At 44.7% G+C, this 16331-nt stretch overlaps 1 protein-coding gene across 5 annotated transcripts in view; it reads right to left on the bottom strand.

Moving 5' to 3' along the window:
* Positions 1-2424: 2424 nt before the first annotated feature.
* Positions 2425-16331, bottom strand: part of RASSF8 (Ras association domain family member 8) — a 69719-nt gene continuing 55812 nt past the window's right edge. For all 5 annotated transcript variants that reach the window (XM_058805606.1, XM_058805607.1, XM_058805604.1 and 2 more), the window contains 3 exons: positions 6653-7542; positions 4557-4701; positions 2425-3444 (listed from right to left, as the gene is read on the bottom strand). In XM_058805606.1, the coding sequence (XP_058661589.1) occupies positions 3323-3444; positions 4557-4701; positions 6653-7542 (1157 nt within the window). In that variant the 3' untranslated portion in view covers positions 2425-3322. The remainder of the gene's footprint in view (positions 3445-4556; positions 4702-6652; positions 7543-16331) is intronic.

Here is a 16331-nt window from a genome sequence, read left to right as displayed (position 1 = left end):
CATAGCATCTCCATCCTCATGGATGAGAGAGGTAACACAGTTAATTTCCATTAGTAATAAATTACAGGAGTTCTCCATATAAATTCCCTGTGCACTGGAAAATAGTGCTTGTGTATTCAACTATTTAACGCAAGCAAAAAACCCCATTTTTATCATGCTGCCCAGTAAATAATATGGCACTTGTTAAAATTAGTATGTGTAGCTTCCTTTCTGCTAATGCCCTAGGAGGTTTGGAACACTTCTGAAAATGGACTTTTTGTACAGTTGTAAAGAAAGAGTGAGTTTCTGCAGTTGATCTAAGCAAAACTCTAAACGCCATAGTGTGAGGGATTTTCTAACTGTTACACATGGGTCAAGTCACATTTAATGCAAGGGCATGCCATTTCTTTTTGGTTTATTTACAGAGAGGGTGAAAATGCTATGGAACTTCAGCCTGGGTGAAATTCAATAAGCAAGAGGAGTATGGTGGGGGCAGGGGAATTTGTCAGTGTCTCACAACCGGCAGGTCTGGATACCAAAGCCTCTCCTTGGCCACAGGAGCGGCTGAAGCTGCAAACGCTTTTTAGATCCCCCTGACATGTGCCAAAGCCCTGGCAAGGAGGGGCCACTCAGGGGTGCTGAAGTGGTCACTCCTGAGCCAGCTCCAGGCTGGCTCCTGTGTCCAACAGCTGCTGCAGTCAGCAGGTGCTACTTTTTAACTCAAATGGCAAATTCCTCCCTTGATTCTATGACAAAGCTGTAATTCAAGCCCTCCAACGCTGCTCTTACTCTTCCTTTTAATCCTTTTCGTCCTCCTTCTGTCTTACAGAATAACCTGGCAGAGAAAGAGAGCAGGTTTTGTGATGCAAGAGCCCAGTTCAGCTCAAACTGACATCTGTGGAAGATGGAGCAGTCACAGAATATGACAAAATCATTAGCTGGGGTAAATATGCTGATCTGCCTTAAAAATACTTCATATCTCAGGACAAGACTCTTTCCCCCCACCCCCATGCAGCATAATTTGGGCCAGACTTTGCAAGGTGCTGAGTGCCTCAGTTCTCTAACATCAAGAGGTGCTGAAGATGCAAGATATCCACTGGAGAGGGCCATTTCATTTCTGTAAATTGAATAAATTGAACCCAGAATGTAAGGCATATATGCTCAAGTACCTTGGACAGATATTGTCCCCAAACTATGGATATTTTACACTTTATATATATATATATATATATATATATATGTACACACACATTCTTTTTTTTTTTTAATACAAATTTATGGGCACAGTAAACATGAGCATGGAATTGTGATAAACTGATAGTAAAATGGGTGAGCACTGCAAAGGTTACTCAGGTAGGAATATCTCATTTTCCAGTTTGCTCACAAGGGAAGATGAAAAAAAAAAAAGACCTGATAAGTCAAACAGTAAAAATTCAGAGTCCATTTGGAAAGGTCCTTTATATATTCACAGCCTTATCTGTTGCTGTAAGTCTAAATACAGCAGCATTTTTAGAATATATGATACCATTAATAAAGTGGAAAGGAAAAAAAATGCATTAAACACTCAAGAATCCTTCATCTTCTGCTATATCTTTAAAAACTTCCATTTGTCAGGAAGCTCCTTTTTTAGAAAAGGAGACTTAAATTAACATTTATCTGCACATCAGTGAATCAACACAAGAGGATGCTACGAGTTAAGTATTTTTCTATGGCTAAAAGCTTGGAGTTTCCTAGCAGTGGTAAAATCCTGACCCTGCCAAGGAGGGCATCAGAAGCCCAAGTTTTCAGCACTGCAGTGAGGGCACAGTGTCCCCCCCTTGTGCCCCGGGCATCCCCAAGGTGGGGATGATGCTGTGAGTTGCTGTCAGAACTGGAAATCCAAATCAGGGAAGGCCCATCCCTTCCCTAAATCATCCATGAGGCCAGCCCCCAACATTTACAGTGAGTCCCACTGATGCCAGTCCCTTTCCCCACAAACCTGGTGCCCGCTGCAACAATCTCACTTCAAGGCCTGCAACCAATGAGCTATATGGGAGCAGCTACTTTCTGCAGGAAACCCTTTTTGTCTAATTCTTTCTTAGCTTTGATTGCATTAGAGCAACATCAAGATGTGATAATGTTCTCTTTTCATACGTTTTGTGAAAAATGACCACCAAATGTGTGAATTTTCTGCTTGGAAGCTTTACATTCTCTAAGTGACTGTCTTTCAGAGGGACCAAATGTCTCCACCAGGGAGGTGAATGAAATCCTGGCCTCACTCCTGCTATTGACTTCTTGGGACTCTGCCAGGTTTATTCCCTTCACAAAACTTGAGCGGATTCTGGAAGGTTGGAAGTGGATACTCATTTGTGTTGTGTCTTTCTTCCCCTCCAACAGCAAGATTTGTAACAAAACAAGAACACTGTAATGGCTAGTGAAAAAAATGAAGTACAAAATCACACACAGTGAAAGCCTCCTACTCTCTTTTGGTAAGATATATGAAGACAACTTCTTACATTGTTCTTTTCTCAAAAGGCATATACAATGTGGCAAAATATTTCAAATATACATTCTATATAATAAAATATCATCTAGCTAGTGCATCCTCAATCATATGCTGGAAATATTTTTACCAAGCCAAGGTTTAAAATCCATAAATCTTTTGAACACTAGGTGCTTCATTCAAGGTAGATACAACAGCAAGTAAATCCCACAAGCTCACTTTTCAAGCCTTAAAGGTAGCAATGGATGGAACATGACATATGATGACCCATGACAGAAATGAACAAAGTTAGTGGTGAGAAACCACTGCAATGGTTCAGCACCCCTCAGAACTCTGCATTGCAGGTTGCTGTACTTGATCAGATGGGGGATGTTGGTACACACAAATTAAAGTCACCTTGTCAGACAGACACACAGCCATACGTGATAATTCACAAGTTAAAAATAAAAATATAAAAGGTCAACATTCACAGGTCCATTGATTAAAGGGAATAAATTAAACCTCAGATAAGTTGCATACACGGCTTCCTTCGCCCTCAGTCTTCCATTTATGACTATACAAGGAACAATACTTTCCCAAACACTTCAGAAGTGGCAAAAACAATGAAGGTTTTTGCACTCAAGCTGTGTTGACAGCAAGGTTATCCTTGCCAGTTATGAATCGAGACAGTTCCTGTCTCTTTAGCATCAGTGCACAGGGTATGGCTCCAAGTGGTGTTGGAGGAAGAAGAAGAAATAACACGGTGGTGTAACAAAAAAACAAAACAAGACAAACTTCTTCCATTCATCATTGGCTGAATAAAATAAAGTGTATCTTGTCCAGGGTACCTTGCTAGGTCCTCTCTAGAAGAGGTACATACTGTCATACATAAATGCCCTCTGGGTTAAAACCAGATGACAGGGGGTTCTGTAGGATCCGAAGGTTACTGGGGAGTTGCCTCGATGAGCTAGGGCGCTTCAGTGACCCGGATTGAAAGGCTGGCTCTGCATGAGAAAAAGGACAATTAGAAAAGTCATCAGCAGGGCTGCACCTCCTCCTCCTCCTGCTTAATGCAATACAGAAAAACTAATTCCACATGTAACAAACTACTGAAGTGCCTGGCTAGGAAGTGAGGAGATCTGAGGTGCACACTTCCTACTCACTTCACAGCAGAATGAAACCCACACGAAAGAATTACCCTCCCTCGAGAAACATGCACACACACAGAGACACACTTAAATGGTGACGTGCCAAAAGAGCTTGAACATGTAACGTGACTCAAAGCTTCATCTTCCTTCCCACTTAAAAGTTCCTACAAGTACTGCCTTTGAAGGCCTGGCTGTCTTTTCTTCTCTCCCCACCCCCTTGCCCCCCAGTGCCTTTAGGTTATAAAGTTTTCTGAGCAGAGGGACAGACCCAGCATAGGAGAATGCGGAGACAAAGAGCCCCTTGGAAGCAGAGTGCTGGAAAAAGCACCCGACTGTGCTGGAGCTGCAGCTCTGGGATGCATTCAAAACACTCCCGTGGTTCTGCCCAGGAATTTCTCAGTCCAGATGCGGGCACGTGCAGGCTGTGCTGATCTCACTGGGGGCAAAGGCAATTCGCACCCGCAGTGACAGCAGCCATCTGTGCAGGACTCTGCACGGCTGGCAGCCCAGCTGGGTCGGCTCCTGCTCCCGTGCGGCTGCTGGCTGGGGTTTCTGGGGATCCAGACACATTCCTTTTCCTGCTTTGACAACGCCCCCACCAGAAGAGGAAGAACCCAGACGAGCAGCAATGCACGTCAGATGCACGGTCACGTTCTGTGCTGGCAGCCAGCCACGGCGGCCCGTCTTGAAAGCTGCAGGCTTAATGCGTTGCTGATGGGACAAACGCATGCCCGGGCACAGTGGGAGAGAAGTTCTCCACATACCGCTCTTTATTTAGAGCCTGCTAAACCCTTGGAATGAAAAGAAGCACTCGACAATACGCTCTCGTAGTGTTTTGCTAATGTCTTCACTAAGGGAGCATTCGCTTCACGTAGGAGTGCCAGCGTTAAAGCAGACGCGGCAGTAAAAGGCACCGCCCGCCCCTTCTCCCTCCTGCCCCCCCTCCCGAAGCGCTCCGAGGGCTGCACCTCTCTCGAGCTCCACATGCGGGGCCTCCACCTCCACGGGGTCTGCGGGCAGCACCGTCACCTTGGTTCCCGTCTGCTGGATGAACTGCTGCAGGTTCACCTGGCGCAGCTCCTTGGTCAGTTGCTCCAGTTCTTGTTCCCTGTCCTGCCGGGAAACAGAAACCAGCTGCTGAGCAAATAAAGCAGCATTTCATGACCACAGTTACAGCTGGGCAACTAATGCTTCTCCTCTTGATGAGAAAGCCTCCAATTTTTAAAGCTCAAATGCAAATTGATGAGTTGAAAGGTACTTTAATCTTCTAATTTAAAAAGCCAGTCAACACTCGCTAGCACTTAGAGATATCACAGAATCAATCAGGCTGGAAAAGACCTCTAAGATCATTGAGTCCAACCCACGACCCTAATTGGGTTTTTCTTAATGTATTTTATTTTTATATTGCTTCTTGGATGACTAGCAGCTGTTTCTCATACCACCTGAGAAAAACTTTGGCACATCAGCAAACAAACATAATATTGTGAATGCTGAAAAAGTAATCAACTGAGCAGCAGTCTGGCACCAAGTCTTACTTCTTCCTGAAGTGTCCAGCACAGCTTGGACAGCTCATTTAATTCTTCTGATCTTAAATTGAGTAAAATTCTTTTCTCTTCTTGTTCTTTGCATTTTCTATTTAAACTTTTTTGGCCAGAACCTTCTCACTCTGCAAGGGTTTTGTGCGATGAAGCCAAAGCCTGACTGGTTCCCCACCCCTTCAGACCACAGATGATCATTTAGGATCTTTTTCTGTACTTCTGTCATGATATGAAAAATTTACAGCTCTGATAGATTATAACAGTCTTGGACTGTTATTATTCCCACACACAGAAGTTGAGCTGCTTTAATCTTTAACTTCAGGTATGCAATAAAATATTTGTCTATTTCCTCCCCCTCAAAGCTCCATAACGCAGAGCTCAGTTTATTTTCTTGTGGACTTCCAGATTTGTGCACCTTTAGGTTAGAACAAGACTGGAAGATCTGACTTGAATGGGAACCTTGCCAAGAAAACAGACTATGAAAAGAACCAAGCCAGAAATATTTTGAACTCCATCATAGCCCCAGTGAATGTGACTGAGGATAGCTAAAACACATAAAGAGGAGTTGAAGCTTTCCATCAGTGCAAATCCTTAAGTGTAGCATGTCTGGAACTTAGCATAGATAATCATGGACAAAACTGCTTACAGTTTTCATCCATTTTGCTTTGGATGAAAAGATTACTTTTTCCTCCCCTCACTATCTGGGAAAACCAGCTCCTACTGACATGGTTCTAAGGCAGAAGTAAGGATACAAAATCCCTGCACATATTCACAGTGAAATCACCTTATTACTACTGCAGCACTGCAGAATATACTAACTGTGAATCCTGGGAATCAGCAAGGACCACAACTCCTGCTGATGTGTGGTGCCTTAGGACTACCTAACATGGCACATAAAAATCCCAGGAGCTCCAATCTTCCCTCTGCCTCATCCAGCTAGCAGGGGAATTCCTTTATTCTTTCATGCTCTATCAAGTTTCAGGTGATATCATTAACTTTAGCAAGGAAACAGCGACTGGATTCTCTTTTGACACATGTGCCACAAATGCCTGAGGTGTAGAGAAAATAAAATCCTGAACACCAGCCAGTCAGCCAGGAAAAGAGGGATGCTGTTCTTTACAAGCAAAGCCCTGTAAGGTTGCAGGTACTTTACTTTAGCTCTATACCTGTCCAGGTGCTGCTTTTGGCCTGTTCTTTGTAATTCATCTCTTTTGGTGGCAGACAAACCTAGCAAAGATCAGAAGTTTATCCTCAAAAAAGGCTATGATGGTGCAAATTACTGCTTTTCTTCTCAGACAGTTTGAATGAGCAAGTTAAACACGGGTGAAATAAAAACTCTCTGCTCTCCAAAAAAAAACCCCACAAGCTGCAATGAGATTTGAAAATGAAAGCAACACATTTTGCCTTTTACCCTCATTCACTCTGGAAACTTTTTTGTGTTGTCTTTCATAGGCTTCAGGTTTGTGTAAGAGAAATTAGTCACAGTCTTTGACTTTCTCTAGCTACGGATAAAATGACAGTCTTACCTGTAATCGCTTGGTAGCTTGGCCCAAAGACCTTTCTACTGCTTTAATGCCATTTTCCAATCTCAGACTCTGCTGGCCCTGAATATCAATTTCTCCCTTCACCTTCTCGATCTTTTCCTTGACCTCTTCTTCGTTCACCTGGGACTCTTGAACTTCTCGCTGCAGCTTCTCTGCTTCAAGGCCACTCTCCATGTTGTGGATCTGAGACACATAGTCCTTGAGCTTACTCTCACACTCCAGGATCCTCTGCCTCATCTCCTGCAGCTGCTCCATCAGCTGCTTTTCATTCTCTTGTTCGATCTGCAGCTCGTTTTCCCAGAACTCTTCCTCCTCGATCTCCACTTCGTTCCGTTTGATCTTCTGCTCCAGTTTGAGGATTTCTTCTTCCAGGCTAGCATTGTACTTTTGCTCCCAGTAGCGGATCTCGGCTTCGTTGGACTCCAGCTGCTTCTCGATGCTCTGAAGCTTCTCCGTCTGGAGGTGGATCAGTTTCTTCAACTCATCTGCTGTTGTTTTACAGTTGTTGAGAACCTTTTGCTTGAACTCGGATTCCTTGCTCTTCCCGAAGATGTCCATTAGCCCCTTGGCGCCGCCGGTGAAGGTGAGGGATTTCCTTTTCGGCTCCCTCCTCTTCATGGCCTTGTCCCCGGGCTGCCTCAGCTTGGCCAGGGGCGGCAAGCTCTGCCGGTACAGAGTCCTCTCGGGGATGCGCGCCACGCTGTCCGACGTGGGCCGCTCGCTCAGGGAGGGCCCGGTGCGCCGCAGGATCAGCTGCACGTCGCTGGCGTACTGTCCCCACTTGTTGAGGGACACGATGGGGTTCTCGTGCGGCGCCAGGTGCCGCTCCGTGTCCCGCCACTTCTCGATCAGCGTGTAGCGCCCGGTGCGCCCTGCAAGGGAGCACAGCGTCAGCAAGGCCGCGGGGGGGCGCCACCGCTCCGCCCGTGAGGGACGGCACCAGGATAAAGGACGCGGCAGGACTGGGACAAGGGGACACGGTAGGACAGCACCGGGATAAGGGGACACGACAGGACTGGGACAAGGGGACACGGCAGGACAGCACCGGGATAAGTGGACACGACAGGACAGGACGCTCCCGTCCCCCACAGGCTGTTTCAGCGCACCCGCCCCTGCCGCAGCGCACGCTGCCCGCACAGCCCCGAGTTCGCCTCTAAACCCTCCCCGCGCAGGGCGGGAGAGGCAGCAGCGAAGAAGGACTGACCCTAAGGTAGAACCGCGGAACTGCGCAATCCCGGGGCTGCCGGCGGGCTGGGATGGACTGGGATTCATGGAATCGCACAATGGTTTGCGTTGGAATGGACATAAAGATCAGCCAGTTCCGTCCCCCTGCCATGGCAGGGACACCTTCCACTATCCCAGCTTGCTCAGAGCCACATCCAGCCTGGCCTTGGACACTGCCAGGGATCCAGGGGCAGCCACAGCTGCTCTGGGCACCCTGTGCCAGGGCCTCAGCACCCTCACAGGGAAGAAAAAAGCAAGTGACCCAGCAGGGTTGGTAATCACCATGCAAATACACCCAATGAGAACCTCTCTAGGCCAAGAAAACAAGAACAGGAGTCCCACATCTTTCATGCAGCCACACAGAAATATCAAATATGGAGGCAGTGTGTTTGCTGTTAAACTTTAACAGCTGCCTCTGATTGATGAATGACTGACAGAGCCTCCGCTCCCCTGTCCATGCCCTCCAGTTTGTTCAGACACTGATCCAGCCTGGGCCACAGCCTGTGATGCCCATGGCAGTGCTGCTGGTGTGACAAACCTTCTCTGAGAGAGCACAGGGACAAGAGCAGCAGGGGCTGCCTGAACTGTGAACCAGCAATCCCTGCACAATGAACGGGCTCCCTGCACAATGTTGCCATCTGCACCAGCAACTCCCACATCCCCACTGAGATCCCAGCCTTCAGAAAGAAACTTAAGTCTTTTTGTAAGTGCTGAGTTTTTCTAATCGCTCCATTGACAATACAATTTATGTTCACAGCTTCATTTGGGTTCTTATCAAACACACTTAAATTCAGATCAGCAGTCTTTCTCCTCCAACACCACTTATGGGATATTTTTCTAAGCACTCTCACTACTCTGAAATACAGTATTCTTCCTCTCCAGAAGAGTTTCCCCTGTCAAAGTAACCTCACTTAAAAGCCACAACATTATTTACAAAAAGATGGAAAAGATCAACTGTTTTAAAAGTATTTGATGTTAATGAATTTCTGAACAGCTCCACAATTGCCATTAACCTTAAAAACATCATTAGCTACTTTAATGCATTACCTACATTCATTTTCATGAGAAATGATCATTCAAATGATTTATTTCAGCACATAAAAGCCTGAAATACCTGTCATATATGCAACTACAGAAGGGAGGAGTCAGAAGAAATGCAGTTATCAGAGGTAATACATTTGATGAGTTCTCTTACCTTATACTACCTGCCCATTCATCACACTTTTCTCAAAATGACAAAAATATCCTAATCTCAGGCTGGAGATCTACCCCTGACCTCCAGTTACAATACTCTCATGGAGCCCTCATTTCAGACTTGTAGGAAACAAGCTACACTGTGGTGATTAACACACTGTGCACCCCTCTAAAATCAACCACTGCCTTCTGAAGAGCTTCCCAAGCTACAACTACTGCACTGGAAATGTTCCTCTGCTCTCACTGTCTCACAATTAGATCCCAAAGCAAAGAATAAGAACAAAAACTGTCTGCAGAGGCACCACCTGGAGAACAGAGGGTTTTGGCCCGGGGGATTGGCTGGCCCAGTCAGAAACCAAAATGTCCATGTTCTCTTCCAAGTTAGGAGTGAGGGCTGAAAGATTTGGCTGATGGAAGTCAGCAAAACAAGGCAGGCAGCACGACAACTGGACTCCACCACCCCAAATGCCATATAAATAAATGACTCTGGGTAGGGAATGGGGAAAAGAAGTGGAAAAAGCCCCAAACCTATCAGCATACTAACATGCTTGGCTAACACTCTCAGAAAGAGATTTAAGGCTTATTAGAATAAACTTCTTCAAAATCAAGTTTATAAAGGTATATGGTGTAGAGTGAGAGATTTTTGCTAACTCACAATATTGCTAATTGATCCATGAAGATTTATAATTTGCAGTAGTCATTGGTGTTGTTACAGGAAAAATAAACCTACTACTGTTTGCCATAGCATACAGGCAGTAAATCCTGGAGAAGAAGAATTTAGTGAAAACATACCCCAGGGCAAAGGCTGCACTGCTCTGTTTTGTTCATCTTAGACGTTCCCAGCTTGTAATCATGGTTGTGCTACTAATGTTCATGTTGTGTCAGAAACAGGTTCAGAGAACTCCTGAAATTGCAAACTAGAGTAGGTACTACCAGGGGAGCAAGCAGAGTGCAGTTTCTATTCACTCTGCTATTAAATTCATTACTTAAAAGTAATGTAACAGGAGGAGAAAAAAAAGAAAAAAAAAAAAAAAAGAAAGAAGAGGGGGAGGAGAATAAAAGTCTAACAACCTTGACCAAAAGAATTAAGCACAGACTTGCCAAGAACTATTTTCATCTTAGCTTAGGGTTCCAAATCAACACACAGCCCTAAATAATGAACTTGGCACTCAAGATCTACATAAAAGAAAGTGTTTTGTAGAAGTAATACTTGCACAGTTCAACAACCACACCTGGAGCTCAGGATTGCTCTGAAACAAAGCTGTTCTCTTCCGAGATCATTACCCAGGTCTGGTGCTCAGCCTGTGCATGACACAGATTAACAATGCCCAGACAACCACAACTGTGATGTTTGCCTGCATTAGAGGGGATTAATTCACAAATGAAAGGGTGAATGAGTTAATTCAGAACTAATGACAGAGTATTTCAGAACACAGGCGTCCCTGTAGCAAACTGCTGGGTTTGATGTGCAGCCACCACCGACAAGGAGAAAGCAGCTTGCCCGGGTTGTTGATGAGGAACAGTTTGGCACCTGCATGCTGCTTCTTGCCCTGTGTGTTTGTCCACAAGCTTCTGGACACAAAAAGCACCTGGCAGAGCTCAGTCCAGCCTCATTCATGCAACCTTATTATTTGAAAAATTAAAGTTACAGTCGCATTCAGGTAATGGCCATGTATCAGCAATGCACAGCATTCCTCAAATTACAGCGTGTTTCTCCAGCTGAATATTATATTGAATCCCACCCAGAATCTTGCAATATCTCCAGGGAAGGTTCAGTGACCAGTTCAGCAATGAATCCCCCTAAAACTTCTGAAATAAAAATTTGCTTTAACTGCAACTAGAACATATTAGACTTTTTTTTTTTTTAAATACTTCTATCAAAGCCTTGTATTGATGGGAATGGTAGAGAAAATCATCCAGACAGGCCCAATAAAGCACAAGTAGTGCTGTGTTCTGTAGTTTCCTCTTCACAAAACAGGGATTCAAGGGCTGGAAAAAGCAATGAACTTCTGCACCTGCTTCATGGGCAGCAAGGGAAAGGTGGTTCTGCCCCTCTCTGCTGAGCCCCCCTGCAGGGCTGCATCCAGCCCTGGGCCCAGCACAGCAAGGACAGGGAGCTGCTGGAGCCAGGCCAGAGCAGGGACACCAAGGGGAGCAGAGGGATGGAGCAGCTCTGCTGGGAGGAAAGGCTGAGGGAATTGGGATTGTTCAGCCTGGAGAGGAGAAGGCTTTGGGGTGACCTCACTGTGGCCTTGCAGAGCCTGAAGGGAGCCCACAGGAAAGATGGAGAGAGACTCTGGACAAGGGCCTGCAGTGACAGGAGAAGGGAATGGCTTCACACTGAGAGAAAGATTTAGATTGGATATGTGGAATAAATTGTTCCCTGTGAGGGTGGTGAGGCCCTGGCACAGGGTGCCCAGAGAAGCTGTGGCTGTCCCTGGATCCCTGGCAGTGTCCAAGGCCAGACAGGGCTCTGAGCAAGCTGGGATAGTGGAAGGTGTTGCTGCTCATAGCAGGGGCCTGGGATGGGATGATTTTTAGGATCCCTTCAAACCCAAGCCATTCTGTGATTCCTACATGGTCCCCAGAATCTCCATTCTACCCCACACATACCACATGACATTGCCATCCTAAAACAATCCCCAAGACCTTGTATCTGTTTTGCAGACAGCAAATGACAAGCAGTAACAGAAGCAGATACATATTTACATCCCTAAAGCACACTGCATCTGCACAAAGGGCAGTATCAAGGCTAATAGGTTAAATTTCTACCTACAGCTCCCTAAGCACACAAACTTATCACAGGTTCTATTAATACAGGCACACCTTCAAAAGAATAATTTATTTCAAAATTGAGAAAGACATCAGTAAAGGAAATATATAGACTCCAAAATGCTGATGTTCTGCCACCCTGCAAATAGCTGTCCTGAGTGGTTTGAACCTGGATTTCTTGTGATATTAAATGGCAAACTGCACTCAGTGTCCTAGATCTGGCTCTGCTGCACAGCCAAGCACAAGCTCTGGACCCAAGTGCCCAGCCACTGTAGTCTTAGCTTGGGATTGATATAATTGATGTAGTTTGCTAATTTAAACGTAGATTCTATCACAATGAACAGTGATTAAACTAATGAAATATAGGTACAAGGTAATCAACATTTTTAGACTCTCAAGAGGCAGATTTTTAAATTATACTCCACGAAGGTAGTAGGACAACATTACTCACTTCAAGCTCCTCTATATGCTTTAATATTTGCAGCTGACACAGTAGACAGCGCAACCATTTCTGCTGCCAAAAATGAAAATGAAACTCCAAAGGAAAGCAGCAGCAGCAACACTCTTGGCAGGACTGTAACCTGGGAGGTCATCAATTCCCTTTTTCAGGACAGAAATGATTCATCCCATTACTCCCACCCAAAAGTCCATCATCCTCTACAAGCAAAGCATTTCAGGCACTACATTTATTTTGCTATGCAGGTAGTATTATATACCATGAAAAAATGTATCTGTGCCTTATCTTTGCCATCAGGCTACAAATGTTAATGCCAAGCACCAAGCAAGATCCATCTTTCCATTAAGTGTCTCCCATGCTTCAGAGCCAGGACCTACAGCAGTGAGTCAGTGCAAGCAGGTGACTTTTTGCCCTGGTCTCACATCATTTCTGGGAAAAGTGGTGGGATGAGCAGTCTTAAACATGAGGGTACCTCTGCTTCCCTAGAAAAGGGGTTGGGGTGGGCAGGAGCAGGTCTTTGTCACCAGAGGTTGTAGAATCATTTAGGCTGGAAAAGACTGCCAGGATCATTGAGCTCAAGCTGTGCCCAATGCCCACCTTGCCAGCCCAGAGCACTGAGTGCCACATCCAGTCATTCCCTGGACACCTCCAGGCATGGGGACACCACACCTCTCTGAGCAGCTCCTTCCAATGCTTAACTACCTTTTCCATGAAGAAATTGCTGCTGATGTCCAACACGACCCTTTTCTGCACAGCTTGAGGCCGTTCCCTCTTGTCCTGTCCCTTGTTCCCTGGGAGCAGAGCCTGACTTCCCCTAGCTGTCCCTTCCTGTCAGGGACCTGTGCAGAGGCAAAAGGTCCCCCCTGAACCTCCTTCTCTCCAGGCTGAGCCTCCCCAGCTCCTTCAGCTGCTTCTCACAAGACTTGCTCCCAAACCCTTCCATGCACTCTTGCTCCCAGTTTCTCCTGTGTCCCTGAGGCCACCAGGATGCACCCAGTGCACGGGAAGCTCCCTGGCAGACACATTCCTAGCTCCCATTTTCCCCAGGGGTCCCATCACCTCTGCTGCACAGCAGCTGTGCCAAGAGTCTGCCCTGCAAAGCACCACTCTGGACAGTCTTGGGAAAAAAATGGTAAAATGAAAATGGTCACTTAAGACAGAAGTTTTAAGACAGCCACACTAAAAGAGAAGTTGCACTAGTCTGTCTTGAGAGCTGAATCTGAATGAGCACCCCAGACTTATCACAGTGCACAGTAAGAATAAAGACACTGTCACCTGCCTGCACACAGGCCTCCGAGGAGGTAAAGCCACACCTGCCAACACTTGGCTCCAGCCAAACCCAGACTGCCCAGAGCACTGAACAATGCACATGGATACAGCTTTCTGACCCACCTGGTTTCCCAGAGACAGCCTTCCAGCCCTAGGCTGTCTTCCTCAACCAGGCAATGCAAAGAAAAAGTAATTGCATGTGGGGAAAATCTTCTAAGAACTCTTAATATGTGGAACACGTGGGTGAGAATGCTCTGCCTTACCAAAGGGACAACAGCATTAACTCCTGAATCTTTAACAGCACTGACAGAAAAGTAATTGCCGGCAATTTTAATCAATCCAGGATGATTTGAATTCAGTATCTTTGAGATATGAAGCTGACATTTCATTTATTATGTGATACTTAAGTTAACACTCACTGCAATTTAAAAAAAAAATACCATTCTGGCTACCTGAAACTCATTAAATACTTAAGATTAAGAGGAAAAAAAAAAACCTTCAAAACAGAGGTTAGAGTTTGCATTACTCAGATTTCTTCACTCATGCTATGTTTTGCAACCACAGGTATGAAATACAATAGAAAATAAAGAGTGAGAGGAGTCCAGTCCTAGGAAGAAATATCCACAGAGATATACAGGCCCCATGGAAGGTCAGCTGAGTTCTCCAGGCACAGCCATTTCTCCATGTCTTTACCAGGGCTGAAGCCTTAGTTCATTACTATTATCCTGGCTCTCAAAAAAGGGTATGCAGAGGTTTATCACTACCTGACAGAACAAAGCTCTCAGTCACCACTTCATACTTTCAACTGCCTTTTTTCCAAGCACCCTGAGGTACCACACTTACTTTAGAGTTGTGTCCTAAATAGGTGAAACAATGGGGAAAATTTGGCTGAGGTCGCACAGCAACACACAGCAAAGCACACAGAGCAGTCATAGAGAATCCGTCTCAGTGAGGTTACTGTCACCAGATTTCTGAACCAGAAAGTTTACATGATCACACCATGGGACCACCACAAAATTTCTTGTACTTATTATCCCTCTTAATGTCACTATTTGAGGGGGCAGAGAATGAAATCTTGGGGTTGAAAGAACACAAATTCTAAGCAGATCCTTAGCAGGGACACCTCCCACTATCCCAGGTTGTTCAGAGGCCCATGAAGCCTGGCCTAGAACACTTCCAGGGATGGGGCAGCCACAGCTTCTCTGGGCACCCTGTGCCAGGGCCTCAGCACCCTCACAGGGAAGAATTTCTTCCTCATATCCAATCTAACCCTGCTCTCTGTCAGTGTGAAGCCATTGCCCTCTGTCCTGTCACTATATGGTTTTACAAAATAAGTGATTTGATCTTTCTGGATACAACTCTGGCTGAGCCCTACAATGCTCTAACACATGTTTGAGACACCACTGACATTTTAATAAATACACTCCATTTATCTTTGAGGAAAAATACTCAAGAACAAAAAAAAAAAAAAAAAAAAGAACCCTGATGGCTGCATTTGTTTAATTTTAAAAAGAGACAGCTGTACTTCTTGTTCAGTGAAGTGCTGCTCATGATTCTCCAGCCAGAAGCACCAAAATCCACAGCACTATTTAAAGCAAGTCTGCCAATTTAATTATTTGCCACAGAAAATTATAGGGAGGAGGGCAGAAGGTTTCTTTTGGTAAGAAATTCAAGTTTCATGTCTCTAGACTGAAATATTCACTTCCTAGGAAAGAAACATGACATTCTGAGCAGAGGAGATGCATTGTAGGCCTCAGGGGTAAAAAAAAAATCGCAACAAATGCAATAAAAATCCTCAGGGCGTCTGGAAGTGGGAGAACAACACTTCTGAAGGAACAGGACAAGTATATTTGTGCCTGCACTATTTATCACCACATTCCTTTGGAAGATTTTTTTATTTTTTGTGTTTGAATGGATAACAACCAGTAAAAGCCAATTTTAAAAAAATCTATAGTTAAGCTCCATTTGCCTAACCATCAGTTAAAATGATTGACTCACTTTTTTAGGATACACCTGCTTTTCCCCTCATTATTATAATGACTATTTGAGAGGAGTCACTATGCTCACACACATTTGAAAGACACCTTTGGCTGGATTCATCAATCATCTCCTCACTCACAAAGTTTAAAAGTATCAACAACTCTCTTGTTACTTTTTTTCAGTTGTCCAAATTATGAACAGGAATCAAAATGACCAAGCAATGTTTATATGAAGCCATTCTGGTTTTCACAGAATGCACAAAAAACTTAGCAGAGGATGGGCTGTCAAATGCACATTTTTAAAAGAGACAAGGATGATCCTTGGAAAAGCTCATTTCTCCTGGCAGAAATATTTTTAAAACAAGACTCATGGTTCTGTATTTGAACTGGGTGCTGAGGTGTATTTTTGTTTTGGTGAAGGCTTTGTTTCTCATGATTAAACAATCTCTTCTCTTATTTGTATTTAAAAGCCAATTCTTTGTCACTGGCAAACAGTTTGAGTCAAAAAGAAAGCAGACCTAGAGAAAACTCATAAGAGGTAGTATCAAGTGTTCTTTAAGATCCCAGTGAGAGATGACTTCACTCTCTGGAAACTTGTAACTGAATAGTTTTATGTCTGTCTTGAACAGAATTCCAGCGACCCACCCTCCAGCTAAGGCAATTCCAACTCCTTCTAAGTTACAGATACAGACAATTTTAGTATCCAAAGTTATATCCAGCTGATATTATTCTCTCTTGTATTCAATAAATTACATACACATTTTTA

Source organism: Ammospiza caudacuta, chromosome 5, assembly GCF_027887145.1.
Source record: "Ammospiza caudacuta isolate bAmmCau1 chromosome 5, bAmmCau1.pri, whole genome shotgun sequence".
Classification (NCBI taxonomy): domain Eukaryota; kingdom Metazoa; phylum Chordata; class Aves; order Passeriformes; family Passerellidae; genus Ammospiza; species Ammospiza caudacuta.
Note: the sequence above shows the minus strand (reverse complement) of the source record. Positions and strands in the feature narration are given on the sequence as shown.